This window comes from Maniola hyperantus, chromosome 26 (genome assembly GCF_902806685.2).
Source record: "Maniola hyperantus chromosome 26, iAphHyp1.2, whole genome shotgun sequence".
Lineage (NCBI taxonomy): Eukaryota > Metazoa > Arthropoda > Insecta > Lepidoptera > Nymphalidae > Maniola > Maniola hyperantus.
This window is the reverse complement of record NC_048561.1, coordinates 7,424,320-7,441,393: the sequence shown is the minus strand read 5'-3', so window position 1 is coordinate 7,441,393 and position 17,074 is coordinate 7,424,320. Positions and strand designations below refer to the sequence as shown.

The following is a 17,074-nucleotide window of genomic DNA, read 5'->3' as shown; positions in this document are numbered from 1 at the left end:
TGTAGCCACAAACTTGTGCTGACCTACCTACCACAGACAGACAGACAGACAACGAAGTGATCCTATAAGAGGCTGCTACATGGATATGTACGAAGTTTAGATTGCAATAATATAATTTACAATCAACGTTAAAAGGGTAACGTACGCAATACGTACGCACGAGCGAATTAACGCTCTTATTTACCTACCGTACCGTGGAGTACGTTTACATTATAACGTCACGATCATAATATTCAGCTAGTCGGAAACGGAATCGCTGCGTCAACCAGTCATCATCACCACCCATCGTCAGCTTACTACAGAGCACCGGTCTCCTCTCAGAGTAAGAAGGGTTTGGCCATAGTCTACCACGCTGGCCATGTGCGGATTGGTAGACTTCACCTTTAAGAACATTATGAAGAACTCTCAGGCATGCAGGTTTCCTCACGATGTTTTCCTTCACCGTTTTAGCAAGGGATATAGGTATAATTAGTTAAAACGCACATAGCTCCGAAAAGTAAGAGGTGCGTGTCCGCGATCGAACCCCCGACCTTCGACTAGAAGGTGGACTTCCTAACCACTAGGCTATTACAGCATGCATCAACCAGTGCTACCATTGAATTAAATAAATTATTACCTATACTAAGGCCATTACGAACATGCGAATGGGGTCATAAATCATTACGATTAAGGGTTGTATGCCGCAGAAGCCGTTATCGATAAAGGTGTGCCGGTTGTATAGGCACGATATAATGTAAACGGTCTACATCAATCTACAATGCGTTTGCACAAGCACGCTGATTACACAAAACTAAGCTCTAATTCGTTCTATATAAGATCTAAAATTCATTGTAAATTAACAAATGGCCAAGAACTCTCAGCGTGAGTTGGTAAATGACCAGTCGCCGACCATCTCGCAACCGTTGCTCGCGTATTCAGTTCAAATTTTAAAAAAGTAAGTGTCAAATTCAATTATTTTTTTAAATATTAAAGCTGGACGTGCATTGTTTTTTATAGTGTTTTCTAGTGTTATTTTTAATTTACATTTTATTTTTATTGTAACTTTTTTTGAACAAATGTAATAAGTAAATAATAATTAAACATTTATTAAACAATAATCTACATGAAATGATATTGCGATACTATTAGGTCAACGTTTTGGTTGTATGTCCATTCTCCCATGTTTTTTTCCAAGGCTGCCCATTGTTAAACTGCTATAAGTGCTTTTAAGCTTTTTTTCCTTCATGTAAGTACTAAGTTTAGAGCGCGTTAAAAACCGGTACCTACTTGGTATTGCGAAGGTGAGTTTTTGTACTTTTTAGGGTTCCGTACCTCAAAAGGAAAAACCGGCCAAGTGCGAGTCAGGCTCGCGCACCGAGGGTTCCGTACTACAGTCGTATTTTTTTCGACATTCAGCACAATAATTTAAAACTATGATACATTAAAATATTTAAAATAAATAAAAATCTGTTTTAAGAATGCACAGGTGAAGACCTTTCATATGATACCCCACTTGATATAGTTATCTTACTTCGAAAATTGAAAATAATAATTATTAGTTCATGACCACAATTTATATATTTTTGTGTAATGTAACCACAAATTTACGGTTTTCAGATTTTTTCTTCTTATGTCTGCTATAAGACCTACCTACCTGCCAAATTTCATGATTCTAGGTCAACGGAAAGTACCTACCCTGTAGGTTTCTTGACAGACAGACAGAAAGACAACAAAGTGATCTTACAAGGGTTCTATTTTCCTTTTGAGGTACGGAACCCTAAAAAGGAACCCTTATAGAATCACTTCGTTGTCTGTCTGTCTGTCGTGTCTGTCAAGAAACCTATAGGGTACCTACTTTCCGTTGACCTAGAATCATGAAATTTGGTAGGTAGGTACTAGGTAGGTCTTATAGCAGACATAAGGGGGTAAATCCGAAAACTGTCAATTTGTGGTTATATCGCAAAAAAATTAAAATGTGTTCATGGACAAATATTAGTATTTTCAACTTTCAAAGTTAGATTGCTATACCAAGTGGGGTATCATATGAAAGGGCTTTACCTGTTCTTTCTAAAACAGATTTTATATATGCATAATAGTTTTTGATTTATCGTGAAAAGGGTCGATAAAATACGACTGTATTACGGAACCATCGGTGCGCGAGTCTGACTCGCACTTGGCTGGTTTTTGTAGGTACTAATTTACGCTTGGTATAATAATTACTACGTTCAGTACATATTTATCTACTTTGTTCATTTGAATTTTAATTAAGCAGGGACCTATAACTAGGTAGGACTTTAAAAAAATATATTATATTATTTTAAAGCTGTAGCATAAAATTTATGTGTTATAGGTACCTACATAATATATAATATTATAATCGCTTTATCTGCGGTTAGGGTAAGAACCTAGCGAGTGCGTCTTAATTACTAAGTCAATTTGTGTGAACCTTTGTGCATTCTTATTGATATATAGGTACCTACTTAACGATTTATCACGAATTATTAAAAAAGAAGTAAGTAGGTATCTACCTAAGTACCTTCTAAATAGATGTTGTAATTTTTAGGGTTCCGTACCTCAAAAGGAAAACGGAACCCTTATAGGATCACTTAGTTGTCTGTCTGTCTGTCAAGAAACCTACAGGGTACTTACTACTTCCCGTTGACCTAGAATCATGAAATTTGTCAGGTAGGTAGATCTTATAGCTGACATTTGGGGAAAAATCTGAAAATCGTGAATTTAGGGTTAGATCACACAAAAAAAATTAAATTGTGGTCATGAACTAATAATTAGTATTTTCAACTTTCGAAGTGAGTGACTATATCAAGTGGGGTATCATATGAAAGGTCTTCACCTGACCTGTACATTCTAAAACAGATTTTTATTTATTTTTATGCATCATAGTTTTGAATTCTCGTGCAAAATGTCGAAAAAATACGACTGTAGTACGGAACCCTCATTGCGCGAGCCTGACAAGCACTTGGCCGGTTTTTTTTTGTGAATAAGTATAAGATATACCTAATGTCTAATACTGATTTTGATTAAGAATCGCCGTATATAATTTGTAAACCTTCAAAGCGCGAGTAAATAGGCATCATCAAGGCAAGCGAGGCCAGCTTAGACCTCATTCATACTTCCCTTGGAGTGTAGTTTGCAGCCAAGGGCAAGACTGACACGAGCTCAAAATAATCAAAATATTAACAAACACATAACCCTCCTTTGGGCTTCGCTGCAGTCGGGTAAAAACCAAGTTGAACTCTCGCACCTTAGATAATCAAATTACTACCTACTAGTATAAAGAAACTGTGATAGCCTAGTGGTTAGGACGTCCGCCTTCCAATCGGAGGTCGGGGGTTCGATCCCGGGCACGCACCTCTAAATTTTCGGAGTTATGTGCGTTTTTAAGTAGGTAATTTAAACATCACTTGCTTTAACGGTGAAGGAAAACATCTTGAGGAAACCTGCATGCCTGAGAGTTCTCCATAATGTTCTCAAAGGTGTGTGAAGTCTGCCAATCCGCACTTGGCCAGCGTGGTAGACTATGGCCAAAACCCTTCTCACTCTGAGAGGAGACCTGTCCTCTCTAGTGAGCCGGTAATGGGTTGATCATGATGATGACTTAAAAACATGGCGAGGAAACCTGCATGCCTGAGAGTTCTCCATGATGTTCAGTCCTCAGACGTGTGAAGTCTGCCCATCCGCATTTGGATAGCAATGGTCTAAGTAAACACTTCTAATTCTGAGAGGAAACCCGTACTCAGTAGTGGGCCAGCGATGGATTCAGATGATGATGAGGATGAAGTATAAATACCTAATGTTGTCTATAAAATTTTTGACTTTGAAACTGACTTGTAGAATAACAAAAATCTTTTACAATTGGAAAGTGGAAACCATTTGAGATCAAAATAAACTTTGATGTCTATATAGGAACATTTTAGGTATAGGGTTTATATTACATTACATAATACATTTTAGGTATTTATATATACAGGGTTTTCCTAGTGCAGAGGGTAGGAAACTTGTTTCTTGTGTCTAAATTCTAAATAAATTATTCTTATTCTTATTCTTATAGGTACGTGGTACCTGCTTGATGTAAAAAACATACATTTGCAATTGCTTTTAATGCCTAATGCGCATGATTGTTATAACAGCATAGCATAGACATAGCATACATAATATTATGTATTACAATATTTACTATTTACATATAAATCACTAGATGATGCCCGCGACTTCGTCCGTGTGGATTCAGGTTTTAAAAATCCCGTGGGAACTCTTTGATTTTTCGCGATAAAAGTAGCATATGTCCTTCCCCGGGATGCAAGCTATCTCTGTACCAAATTTCGTCAAAATCGGTTGAACGGATGAGCCGTGAATGGCTAGCAGACAGACAGACAGACACACTTTCGCATTTATAATATTAGTATGGAAGTATAGATTTATATATATTTTTATTTTCATAAAAATTATTGTGTGTGATTTTTGGCAGGTATATATAAAGTGACTTTTTCCCCGAGAAATCAAAAAAGGTATATAAAATATAAAGTGACTTTTTCCCCGAGAAATCAAAAAAAAATCATGAAATTTTATCAATTAAAAGCAGGGTGAAGTCGCGAGCAGCGTCCGTTTTCTGAAAATCCTTTCTTGGAATAGGTCTAGGTTATCTCAAGTTTCTAGACAGCGGTTTGAGCTGTATGTTGACGTCAGTCAGACAGTCAGTTTATCCTTTCAATTGTATATTTATATGTTGAGTAATTACCTGGCTGGTATGTGCCATACGAGATGGTATGTAGGTATACAAATACATATATATTATGTTCAATATGATCGAGTAACAATCTACACGTGAGTTAGGAATGTCGCTCCTACCGAGAAGTAAGGACTATATTTGTTTTATTTTTTATTTATTAAATTAACTAACGGCTACTTACACTAATACATTTAAAGAAAAAACTTAATTCTGAAAATATTACTTACTAAATGTAGTCGCCAATTATAAGTTAATACAACATTTACAAACATAATATGTGACAAAATAAAAATACAAACATCAATAAGATTACAGATAATACTTCCTACTCAAGACTTCCAATATGCAAAGATCTTTTCCCGAAACCTATACAAAGAGTCAGAATTAATTAATTTTTTATACTTTTAAAATTATGATGGTTTTATATTTTTATACGAACAATCGGGGTTGTTTTGTCCGTTATAAGTCCCGCAAATTGCACATGCGCGTGGCCGCCATTTTAGTGACGTCAGCACTAGACTGAAGTTTCGAGCTGATGGTATATTTTTATTTCGGCTGGCGTCAAAATGACGTCATTGACGTCGATGTTCATGAGACATGGTTCCAGCGCAATAGCAATTTGCGGGACTTATACCTAAGTACTTTATCAAAATGTAACTTTATCATATTCACAATATTTTTACCAAAACAAAAAATCAAATCATTTATTTTTAGGGTTCCGTACCTCAAAGGAAAAAAGGAACACTTATAGGATTACTTCGTCGTCTGTCTGTCTGTCAAGAAACCTACAGGGTACTTCCCGTTGACCTAGGATCATGAAATTTGGCAGGTGAAAAACTGAAAGTCGTGAATTTGTGGTTACATCACAAAAAAAATTAAAATGTGTTCCTGGACAAATAATAATTAGTTTTTCAATTTTCGAAGTATAACTATATCAAGTGGGATATCATATGAAAGGGCGTCGCCTGTACCTACACTGTAAAACAGATTTTTATTTATTTTTATGCATAATAATTTTTGATTTATCGTGCAACTTGACGAAAAATCAAAAACTGTAGTACGGAACCCTCGGTGCGCCAGCCTGACTCGCACTTGGCCGGTGTTTATGAACACAGCAACAAAGCAAGCTACTGGGTTGATACGTCACGAGCCGCTACTTCGCTATCTCTTATCAGCTCAGGTCAAGGGTTAGGTCTTAATTTATTACTAAATGCAGCTGTTATCATAATATGGCGCTAAATTATCTTGGCGGAGCAATTTGGGATCATCATCAAAGTGGGGGGAATAAGAATAAAAACCGGCCAAGTGCGAGTCAGGCTCTCGCGCAACGAGGGTTCCGTACTACAGTCGTATTTTTTCGACATTTTGCACGATAACTCAAAAACTATGATGCATAAAAATAACCTTTCATATGATACCCCACTTGGTATAGTAATCTTACTTTGAAAGTCGAAGTTTGTTTATGAACACACTAGCTGATGCCCGCGACTTCGTCCGCGTGGAATTCGGTTTTTAAAAAATCCCGCGGGAACTCTTTGATTTTCCGGGAAAAAAGTAGCCTATGTCACTCTCCAGGTCTTTATCTATACCCATGCAAAAAATCACGTCAATCCGTTGCACCGTTGCGACGTGATTGAAGGACAAACCAACAAACAAACACACTTTCGCATTTATAATAAGGATACTAGGTTATCCCGTAGTGTGAAATAAGCTTGTGGTGTACACAGTGGCGTGCAGCTCATAGAGGCATAAACGCACTGCTTACCCTCATTGTAATAAATCAATGCTTATTTTTCATTATAACCTGCCGTAAAATAAGTTCATACCTAAATGCATACCCTGACTTGAACTCCTGTGCACGCCACTGGGTGTACATCATATTGCATTGGTTACGAGTTACGACATATTATATTATTATGACTCAACAACCGGATTGCTGTATAAATACCGAATCTAGTGCTTTTCGGTCATAATATTTACATACCTAATGGACTAACAGCCGCACTCAGAGTCGCTTAATAGTTAAGTTTACTTAAAACGAGACAGAGCTATATATCTCACATAAATCTGTCTCGTTTTAACTCAATCTAAAGTAACGATTAGCGACTCTGAGTACGGCTGTAAGAGTCAGCCCGTGCCAGGCTTTCGTTATTATATAAAAGCTGAAAGTTTGTTTGCGTATTGTCCCCAACACTGGGAGGGACAATCAGCGACTATGAAGTTTGGATAATGGGGGCTTTGGGAGATATCAGGTAATAAAAGTGGGCTAGCAATGGGTTGATGATGATTATTATTGACAAAGTAATTAACTGTATGTACCTACATTTAAAAATAAAACATCTTATTATTAGCATTAAGATGATAAAAAGAGTTAACATCCAACACTTCACTACCCATATTGTAACTACAAACGTCTGTGTAACTACCCAATATTTTATTTTTATTTTATTTTATTTATTAGGAACACACACAATACATTAATTTAACGCAAACTACGACACTTATAGACAAACACAGGCTGATAAATGTATCTATAAAATGTGTACACAGCATTTGCAAAATATCTAGACAAATAAAGAGAACTTAACTAAACAAATAACTTAGGAGATGAACCCACCGTAAAATGTTAAGAGCTTTTTTTTTGAATGCAGTAGCTGAGTCATGAAATATATCGATGCCAGGTATCTTTGCACATATACGCATAATTGGGGCTTGATTTCCTAGATGAGATTTGGTATCTATATATGTAAAAGGAAAAGGTGACTGACTGACTGACTGACTGACTGATCTATCAACGCACAGCTCAATGCAAGTCTGTCAGTTTTGAAGTATCTATAAAGAAGTTTTGTAGTTTATATTTTTGCAATTAGCAGTATGACACATTTTATTAAGCTCATATGTTAAAATCTCATTGTTAAAGTTCAACCCTAAGGGTGTAAAATAGGGGTTTAAAATTTGTTTAGTCCACGCGGACGAAGTCGCGGGCATAAGCTAGTTATAAATATGCGAAAGTGTGTTTGTTTGTCGGTTTATTGGTTTGTGGGTTTGTCCTTCAATCAAGTCACAACGAAGCAACGGATCTACGTGACTTTTTGCATGGGTATAGTTAAAGACCTGGAGAGTGACATAGGCTACTTTTTATCCCGGGAAATCAAAGAGTTCCCCCGGGATTTTTGAAAACCTAAAACCACGCGTACGAAGTCGCGACCATCAGCTAGTATACAGGGTGTAACCAGTAGTGTAGCAAAAACGAAGTACCTACTGATGATTACTGATAATGATAGCACAGAAGAAAACGTAAAAAAAAAATATTTAAAAAATCCTATATTTTGTGAAAGTTCACGATATATTGCAAATAAAACATCTGACTGACGCTAGAGGTCAACGAACGTTGCGTAAGTAGGCCACTCGAAGTCAATGCCGCGTCGTAAGCGGGGCATTGACCTGAGTTTTGAATGCTATACATTGCGGGTTTAAAAGATACTAAATCACTAAAACTACAAAATGAGGCAAGTGGTTATCGGTATTGGATTGTGTTTAGGTAGTATAACAATAACGCTAAGTTCTTGCTGGCGTTCTGGTTACACCCTGTATTTACAGTATAAATAACACTTCGATAAGAGAAGCTCAAGACAGTTGGGGTCAAATGCGAGTCAGTACCCCGACTGTAGTGTAGACGTTCATTTATTTAAATACTTGCTGTTCCAATTTTAAATTTATTAAGTGCAGTACGCGACCGAAAGTAATGTACATCGACCTTTAGAAGGGATAGCAGATTTGTAGAGCACTGTCCCTGTCGTTGAGACCAACAAAACGTCATATACAGTGCGACAAGGCTATCTTGGCGCGTGGCGAAAATAGAATTAGAATTTGTTTATTAATAACTTAGTACACAATCAATTAATTTACAAAAACCACTATAATAATTAATAATCATTAAAGTAATATGTGTAAACAAAAACAACACAAACGATAGAACTGCATTAGTGAAACACTGCGTCGCAATTCTATCGCCCATCCCTCGAGTATAGTAATAGAATAGAATAGAATGTTTTTTTATTCATGTAAACTTTTTAAAAGTGCTTATGAATAGTCAGGTAGTTTTAATTTACCACTGGTTCGGTATGCCGTTCCTACCGAGAAGAACCAGCAAGAAACTCGGCGATAGGAAATAGGAACCAACGTTGCCGTCAAGTGTCCCTTTCGTTCTTGTTTAATTAATATTCTAAGCCTTTGTTCTCCAACAGCGCCCCCCTGTCAATGTCATTCAAGTGCCAAAACAGCCCTGTCAGTTGTCGCAAAAAACAACGCTCTATAAAACTGAAATGTCGTTCTAAAGGCCGATGTACATTACTTTCAGCCGCGTACTAATTATAATATAGTAATAGTTACTGGAGTAAAATAAATCTGTTTTTTACTTGTGCCACTTTATTCAGAAGTTTAAAATTCCTAATGTAATTTGTTTATGTCACTTTTATTATTAATTGTATTATTTCTAGTGTTTTTTTAATTAATGTTTTCGCTGAAAAGATCACTAGTTTCGTTTTTGGGTTTAATTCAACGGGTAAGTCAGTTTTTTTTTTAAATTACGATCGCACGGTTTTTGGTCTAAGGCTGAGATCTATAGAGCGCACTTTAACTTTGGAGACTTAAGATTGAGTTAAAACGAGACATACAACGAGATTTATGTGAGATATACATCTGTCTCGTTTTAACTCTACCATAGATCTCACCTCACCCTAAGTCGATACAAAATTAATTTGCATCCATCATCTCAGCACCTGTAGTACGCGACAGGTCGAGATGGCAATCGGGGCATGAGGCAGGGGGACGCCCTGCACACTCGCGCTCGCCCGCACCGGGTTAACGCGGGGGCTGTGTGGGTGTGCGGGGTGTCTTCACCACGATTGCCATCTCGACCTGACGCTTTTCACTCTTTTCAGAGTGAGAAATATTTAGGCCACAGTCAACCACGCTGGCCAAGTGCAGATCGACAGACTTCACACCCCTTTGAGAACATTATGGAGAACTCTCAGGCATGCAGGTTTCCTCACGATGTTTTCCTTCACCGTTAAAGCAAGTGATATTTAATTAATCAAAACGCACATAACTCCGAAAAATTAGAAGTGCGCGCCCGGTAACGAAGCCCCTACCTCCGATTAGAAGGCGGACGTTCTAACCACTAGGCTATCACAGCTTCATTCAGCATTCTCGGTACGGTGTTGTTTAAATTGGCAGGTCACGCGCAGGGTCATTGCCTCATATTAGTATGCTGAAGAGAACATACATATATGCACTTAGGTACATATTATGGCCGAAACACGTATGTAATGTTAATAGAATAACTGTAATTCAGAAATATTGAGAACTGTGGTTATACCTGTTTACGCTGCCGTCCTTTTGAAAGTGGTAAAAAGCGATAACTCAAAAAGTAGTTTACTTAATTGAGTTATCGCCAAAGAAAATAAATCATGAGAATTCAGAAAAACCTGCCAAGTGCGAGTCAGACTCGCGCACCGAGGGTTCCGTACTCGGGTATATTAAATAAATAAATAAAATAAATAAAATGTTTTTATTTCGACCAACAAGGATCATATTGGTGTTAGTAATTACACGAAACTTAAACCTAATTGTTAGTAATTATTAATATTAGTGTTAGTAATTACACGAAACTTAAACCTAATTGTTAGTAATTATTAATATTAGTGTTAGTAATTACACGAAACTTAAACCTAATTGTTAGTAATTATTAATATTAGTGTTAGTAATTACACGAAACTTAAACCTATTTGTTAGTAAAAAATCTATAACTATTTAAATTAGGACAGGATCGATTTGCCAGCACGTGAATCATACAACAGTGATTCGAGTACTGGCATAATCCTAAATCCTGTCAGAAAATACCTTCAGGCCGTTGGGGCTGGAGCGGACTCTACGCAACAGGGATATTGTATACCCCGAATTCACGGTTTTCGGATTTCTCCTTATTCTTGAGTTTTGAGACATTGTCACCTGCCACATGATTCTAGGTCAACGTTTGGGTTCCTTTATACCTTTTGAGGTACGGAACCCTAAAAGCGAATAGTTCAACATGTTTATATTTGTAGTAGATAAGTAGTGACGACACACTTGACGGTGATGCTAATGTAGAAATCCAAGCGCCAAGTGAATGTGAAAACGCTTTGTTTAGAGAAAGCCATTCTACAAATCAATCTTCACGCAGGAACTTATCATAAAAAAGAATCACTAGATGTGTTGCTGATCGCAAATCTCGAGAACAGCTGAACCGATTTCGCTAATTCTTTTTTCGTAATATTCCTTGAAGTACGAGGATGGTTCTTACGGAGAGGAAAATTTAAAAAATTTGAATCGACTGTTAGACGGAACGAAGTTCGGCAGGGCAGCTAGTATAATATACATTTCTCGTATAGAATAGAATAGAAAACGTTATTTTCATTCATAATAAAACTAGCTGATGCCCGCGACTTCGTCCGCGTGGAATTAGGTTTTTAGAAATCCCGTGGGAACTCTTTTATTTTCCGGGATAAAAAGTAGCCTATGTCACTCTCCAGGTTTTTAATTACTATACCCATGCAAAAAATCACGTCAATCCGTTGCACCGTTGCGACGTGATTAAAGGACAAACAAACACACTTTCGCATTTACAATAAGGGTACTGATTTATTTGTTTGTCCCCAGAACAAGATGAAGTCGCTGGTGGCGTTCTGTGTCCTCACGTTCCTGTGCAGCGCGCTGGCCAAGAGCAAGCGAGACGACAAGGTAAACGTCCCCATCTGCGACCCCTGTACACTACGCGGCAGAAAGTTATGTACATCGACCTTTAGAACGAGATAGCGGATTTGTAGAACGTTGTTTCTGTCGTTGAGACCGACAAAACGTCGTATAAGTATGAGTAACAGAGAGAACGCTTTACAAAGCCGAAATGTCATTCTAAATACCGATTTACATTACTTTATCCGCGGAAGGATTTACTATAGCGCTCCCTTTGTTACGTAATCCCATTCCAATGATAGAGACGAAAATCTCAGTGGGCGCTAACCATTTTAAGTCACCAACCAATCACAAACGAAACTATGTTTTTGAATTGAATTTCGAATTTTTCTAAAAACATGTTTGTGACTGGTTGGTGCCTCAATTTGCAAATTTTTTTAATCAACAGACTAAGGGATGTTTCCGTGGTGGTCCCATAAAAAATTCTGGATCCAACTCCTCAATCCTGATGCGGCAGAGTTGTAATGGTTTTGGAAGTCGGTTTTTTAATAAAACATTTTATCAAATTCAACAATTCAAGATGGACTGAATGTCACAATTCACAAGGGGTCTGGTGATGTCTTGTCTAGTTACTGACACAGTTATAGACTGCGTCTTAATTATTCGGCATTTCGAACCAGTGGTAAATTAAACTAGTTAACGATTCAAAAGCACTTGTAATAAGTTTCTTCTTCTTCAAGTGCCATCTCCTACCGAAGGTTGGCAATCATTAAGGCTAACTGGATCTTGTTTACTGCTGCCCTAAACAGTGATCTTGTACTCATGTTAAACCACTGGCGAAGGTTCTTGAGCCAGGATATTCGTCTACGGCCAGGTCTACGTCTGCCTTTTATCTTGCCCTGTATTATAAGCTGCAGTAGATCGTATTTTGGGTTGCGCATAACATGGCCCAGATATTCGAGCTTTCTCCTTTGCACACATTTAAGTAACTCAGTGGACTTCCCCATTATTTGCAGCACGGTGGTATTGCGTACACGATCTCTCCATGAGATTCGCAACATTCGCCTGTACACCCACATCTCGAACGCCTCCAGCTTGTTGCTCATCGCTTGCGTTAAAGTCCAGGCTTCGACTCCATACAATAAAACTGAGAAAACATAGCACCGTGCCAACCGCATCCGAAGCGGTATTTTTAAATTGCGGTCACAGAGAACTCTTTTTAGCTTTATAAAAGCGTTTCTTGCCTGTTCAATACGGCACCGTATTTCCAGACTGTGGTCGCCGGTTTCGTCAATCATGGTTCCCAAGTACCTATACCGTTGGACTCTTTCCAAATTTCCATGGTTGAAATACAAGGAGGTGTTCTGCACAGGTGATCGGCTGATTATCATATATTTGGTCTTCTTGCAATTGATATTGATGCCGTATGAGTTGCTTGCAGAAGAAACTACATTGACTAATGACTGTAAGCCTTCTAGACTATCCGCTATCAAGATTGTGTCATCCGCGTATCGAATATTGTTTATGGATACGCCATTTACCGTTATTCCCTGGTCAATACCGTCGAGTGCTTCAGAAAATATTGCCTCCGCGTACATATTGAATAGCAAGGGAGACAATATACACCCTTGGCGTACACCGCGTAGCACGTCCATGTAGGATGATGTGTAACCGTCGACCCTTACATTGGCTGTTTGCTCCCAGTACAAATTCTTAATAAAACGGATATCCTTGTAATCTAGGCCAGCTCTCGTCAAAACCTCCATAAGCTTTGTATGACGTACACGATCGAAAGCCTTTTCGTAGTCAATAAAACAGACATAGAGATCGCAATTTATGTCTAAACATCTCTGCATTAAAACTTGAAAGGCAAATAATGCATCCCTTGTCCCCAAGCCATCCCTAAAGCCAAACTGTGTTTTTGATATTAGTTGTTCGCATTTTGGATAAATTCTCTTGTGTATAATTTTAAGAAATATCTTGAGAATATGGCTCATAAGAGATATTGTCCTAAAATCACTGCAAGCTTTCGGATTTTTAACCTTTACTTGTAATAGTAATACTAGTAATAAGTTTACTTGAATAAAAATATATTCTATTCTATTCTTATACCAAATTTCCTGATTCCAGGTGAAGATAGCGGTGTACTACGAGTCGCTGTGCCCTGACAGTAAGAAGTTCATCACGTCGCAGCTGGCACCCGTCTGGAGAGAGTTCCGCGGCCTCGTCAAAGTCAAGCTGGTGCCGTACGGCAAGAGCACTGTGAGTATAGAGCGGTGTGTATACGCGCGAGCGGGGTGCCACCGGAGGATAGGTTCCACGGAAAATTCGTTGTGAATTAATTAATTAATGAAGAAAAAAAATTCTACACTAGCTTATACCCGCGACTACGTCCGCGTGGACTACACAAATTGCGAATTCAGCTCGATCCGTCCAGTAGGTCCAGTAGTTTGAGCTGTACGTTGATAGATCAGTCAGTCAGTTTTTGAATGTTTTTTTATGAATTTCAGAATTGGTGTGGAGTATTTGTAGGCTGTGACTAAAGTGTGTGTTTTGTTGCAGCACGACAAAAAAGACAATAAATGGCAATTCACCTGCCACCACGGCGCTGACGAGTGCTATGGTAACAAGGTGTGTATTATGCGTAGGTACAAAATGACTTCTCACGCGCCATTTCAACTTTATGTGTCAACTAGCGACCCGCCCCGGCTTCGCATGGGTGGCAGTGTAGATACTTATGTAGTGTCACTTCCATACTAATATTATAAATGCGACCAGCGCCGCCTCCGTCTCGTTTTGTTGCGCGTCATATTTGTCAATTTTCGATGGAAGCTTGATTTCTTCCGACATTTTTTTCAAATATCGTCATATTTCAACAAATTAACACAAGCCAATATTAAACTATAGTACCTATAAACCTTTTTCTTGAACCACTCTATCTATTAGTGAAAACCGCATTAAAATCTGTTGCGTTACATACATACAGACGCGGGAAGCGACTTTATTTTATACTATGTAGAGATTGTCATGTCAAAAGTACCATTTTAGCCGTACCTTTGACATGACAACTGACCCATAGAGTTAAAATGGCGTGTGAGAAGTCATTTTGTACGGACTACATCCTAGAGTAACTTTATGATCTAGCTACAGATTGAAATAGGGTAAAGTCACCAAATATGGTCACTCAATATAAATGTATTATAACTCTATTACAAAATAAATTTAAATTCTTTATTCAGGTACATTAGTGTAATATTATTACAGTAATAGTACTAAAAAGTCAAGCTTATAGTTCCTTGCAAAACTACATAGTTAAATTGTACAATTTTGACACGAGGTTGTATCGTATTGTCAGATCCAGTCGTGCATCCTGAAGGACCGCAGCCTCCAGGACACGGAGAAGATGGAGCTGGTGATCTGCCTCATGTCGCAGGCGCATCCCGACAAGGCCTTGGATGTGGTAAATATTACATGCATTACTTTTTTTCAGTCTTTATTTTCACGCCCGAAGATGCCTCAATTTGGCTTCAAATAGAAATATTTCAACTACTTCCATCCATATTCAAAATGGACGCCAAACAGAACAGGTCTTTTAAGACCGTCTTTTATCGAGGTGTTTTAAAATATTTTTAAGTCTCCCTTCTTCTTGTCCTTATCCTACGCCATGTGGGGTCTTCGTCTTCCACTCACTTCTGTCCTGTCATACGTCAATGCATTATCCACCCCTTTTACACACATATCCTCTTTCACGCAATCCATTCACCTTTTATTTCGTCTTCCTCTCCTCGTTTTCCTTCCGAATACATTTTTAAAATATTTATAAGTAAGTATATACAAGGTGTAACCAGAACGCTAGCAAAAACTTAGGGTTTTTATTATATACTACGAGTAGGTACCTTAACACAATCCAATGCCAATGACTATTTGCCTTATCTTGTAGTTTTAGTCATTTAGTATTTTTAAACCCGCAATCTATAGTGTGAAAAATTCGGAGTCAATGCGCGCCCCACATACGAGAGGGCATTGGGGGGGGATTAGGAGTGGCCTATAGTAACGTTCGTTTGACCTTTAACGTCAGTCAGATGTTTTCTTTTCAATATATTGTGAACTTTTACAAAATACAGGATTTTATATATTTTTTTCGCGTTTTTTGTTGTAGTACCTTATCAGTAATCATCAGTACTATCACCTGTATTAGTTTTTGCTAGTGTTCTGGTTACACGTTGCATGTATAATTTGTTTTTCAGTGCTTGGAGCAAGTGAAGCGTCAGTCGGAGTCGGACAAGCTGAAGCGTTGCGCGGACGGCGAGCAAGGCGACAACTTGCTGGCGTCGTACGGCGACAAGACCGACACCGTGCAGCGACCGCTCAACTTCGTGCCCACCATTGTCATCAACGAGGTAAGCTGACAAGTGACAATAATAAAGGTAAAAGTTGTCTGGTGGGAGGCTTCGGCCGTGACTTGTTACCACCCTACCGGCAAAGCCGTACCGCCAAGCGATTTAGCGTTCCGGTACGATGCCGTGTAGAAACCAAAGGGGTATGGGTTAAGTAAAAACTGCCACACTCCTTCCAGGTACAAGTCTGAGATGGGCTGCAAACTGCAAGTGACACCACTGGTTTCTATGAATCAAAGAGTTCCCACGGGATTTTCAAAAACCTAAATCCACGCGGACGAAGTCGCGGGCATCAGCTACTAAATAAGTAAATAAAATGTTTATGAGGTCACATCTATCAGTACCCTTATTATAAATGCGAAAGTGTGTTTGTTTGTTGGTTTGTCCTTCAATCACGTCGCAACGGTGCAACGGATTGACGTGATTTTTTGCGTGGCTATAGATAAAGACCTGGAGAGTGACATAGGCTACTTTTTATCCCGGAAAATCAAAGAGTTCCCACGGGATTTTTATAAACCTAATTCCACGCGGACGAAATCGCGGGCATCAGCTAGTGTATTTCATATCCCTTACTAAGCGAGCGTTTTGACGTTTGATAAAAAGTCGCTGATTTGACTATTAATCATCATTGTGCATTGTGGATATTTTGGATTAGAATTTAGATGACCATCTAGTGGTCTAGCTTAGATTCTTGGGTTCTTCGAAAATGAAAAAATTAAGGTTTCGATTCTGTTTTTTTTTTTCAGAAATTCGACCAAGCGCTACAAGATGAGACGCAGACCGACCTAAAAGGCGTCGTGTGCCGCCTGTCGCCCACCAAGCCTGGTGGCTGCTAACCAGAGCACTTACCCTACTCTCACTCCTAACTTATAAGTACATTTTATTATAATAAAACTAATTAATTAATTAAACTTTTACTTATTTAATTTTGCTTTTTTATTTTCTTATTTAATAAGGTTAAGATAAGATAGGGAAATGTTTTTGAAGTGTCTTAATTTGATCCTGAAGTGATAATAAACTACCAAAAAATTACAAAAAAATATTCGATCTACCATGATCACCGCGCCGGCTCACTACAGAGCACGGGTCTCCTCTCAGAGTGAGCAGGGTTTTGGCCATAGTTCTACTATGTTGGCCATGTGCAGATTATTATGGAGAACATTATGGAGAACTCTCAGGCATGCAGGTTTCCTCACGATGTTTTCCTTCACCGTTAAAG

At 38.3% G+C, this 17,074-nt stretch overlaps 1 protein-coding gene and 1 long non-coding RNA gene across 4 annotated transcripts in view; both read left to right on the top strand.

The window, feature by feature from the left end:
* Nucleotides 1-17,074, top strand: part of LOC138404264 (uncharacterized) — a 99,380-nt gene that overhangs the window by 1,216 nt on the left and 81,090 nt on the right. The window lies entirely within an intron of this gene.
* On the top strand, nt 887-16,781 carry LOC117994210 (gamma-interferon-inducible lysosomal thiol reductase-like). 3 transcript variants are annotated; one of them, XM_069507804.1, is made up of 8 exons: nt 8,378-8,393; nt 9,226-9,290; nt 11,426-11,506; nt 13,589-13,720; nt 14,021-14,089; nt 14,814-14,918; nt 15,706-15,858; nt 16,602-16,781. In XM_069507804.1, exons 2-8 carry the CDS (start codon nt 9,240-9,242, stop codon nt 16,689-16,691), a joined length of 681 nt encoding a protein of 226 aa, XP_069363905.1. In that variant the 5' UTR covers nt 8,378-8,393; nt 9,226-9,239; the 3' UTR covers nt 16,692-16,781. The 3 variants fall into 3 exon arrangements, with proteins under 3 accessions (XP_034837991.1, XP_069363905.1, XP_034837990.1); XM_034982100.2 differs by lacking the exons at nt 8,378-8,393; nt 9,226-9,290 and adding an exon at nt 887-934; XM_034982099.2 differs by lacking the exon at nt 8,378-8,393 and having other exon boundaries at nt 9,225-9,290.

Coding starts and splice junctions, on each gene's coding strand:
- LOC117994210 (XM_069507804.1), top strand. CDS start 9,240: ATGTTTTCGCTGAAAAGATCACTAGTTTCGTTTTTGGGTTTAATTCAA. Junction 14,090..14,813: donor ACGAGTGCTATGGTAACAAG/GTGTGTATTATG, acceptor TCGTATTGTCAG/ATCCAGTCGTGCATCCTGAA. Junction 15,859..16,601: donor CCACCATTGTCATCAACGAG/GTAAGCTGACAA, acceptor TTTTTTTTTCAG/AAATTCGACCAAGCGCTACA.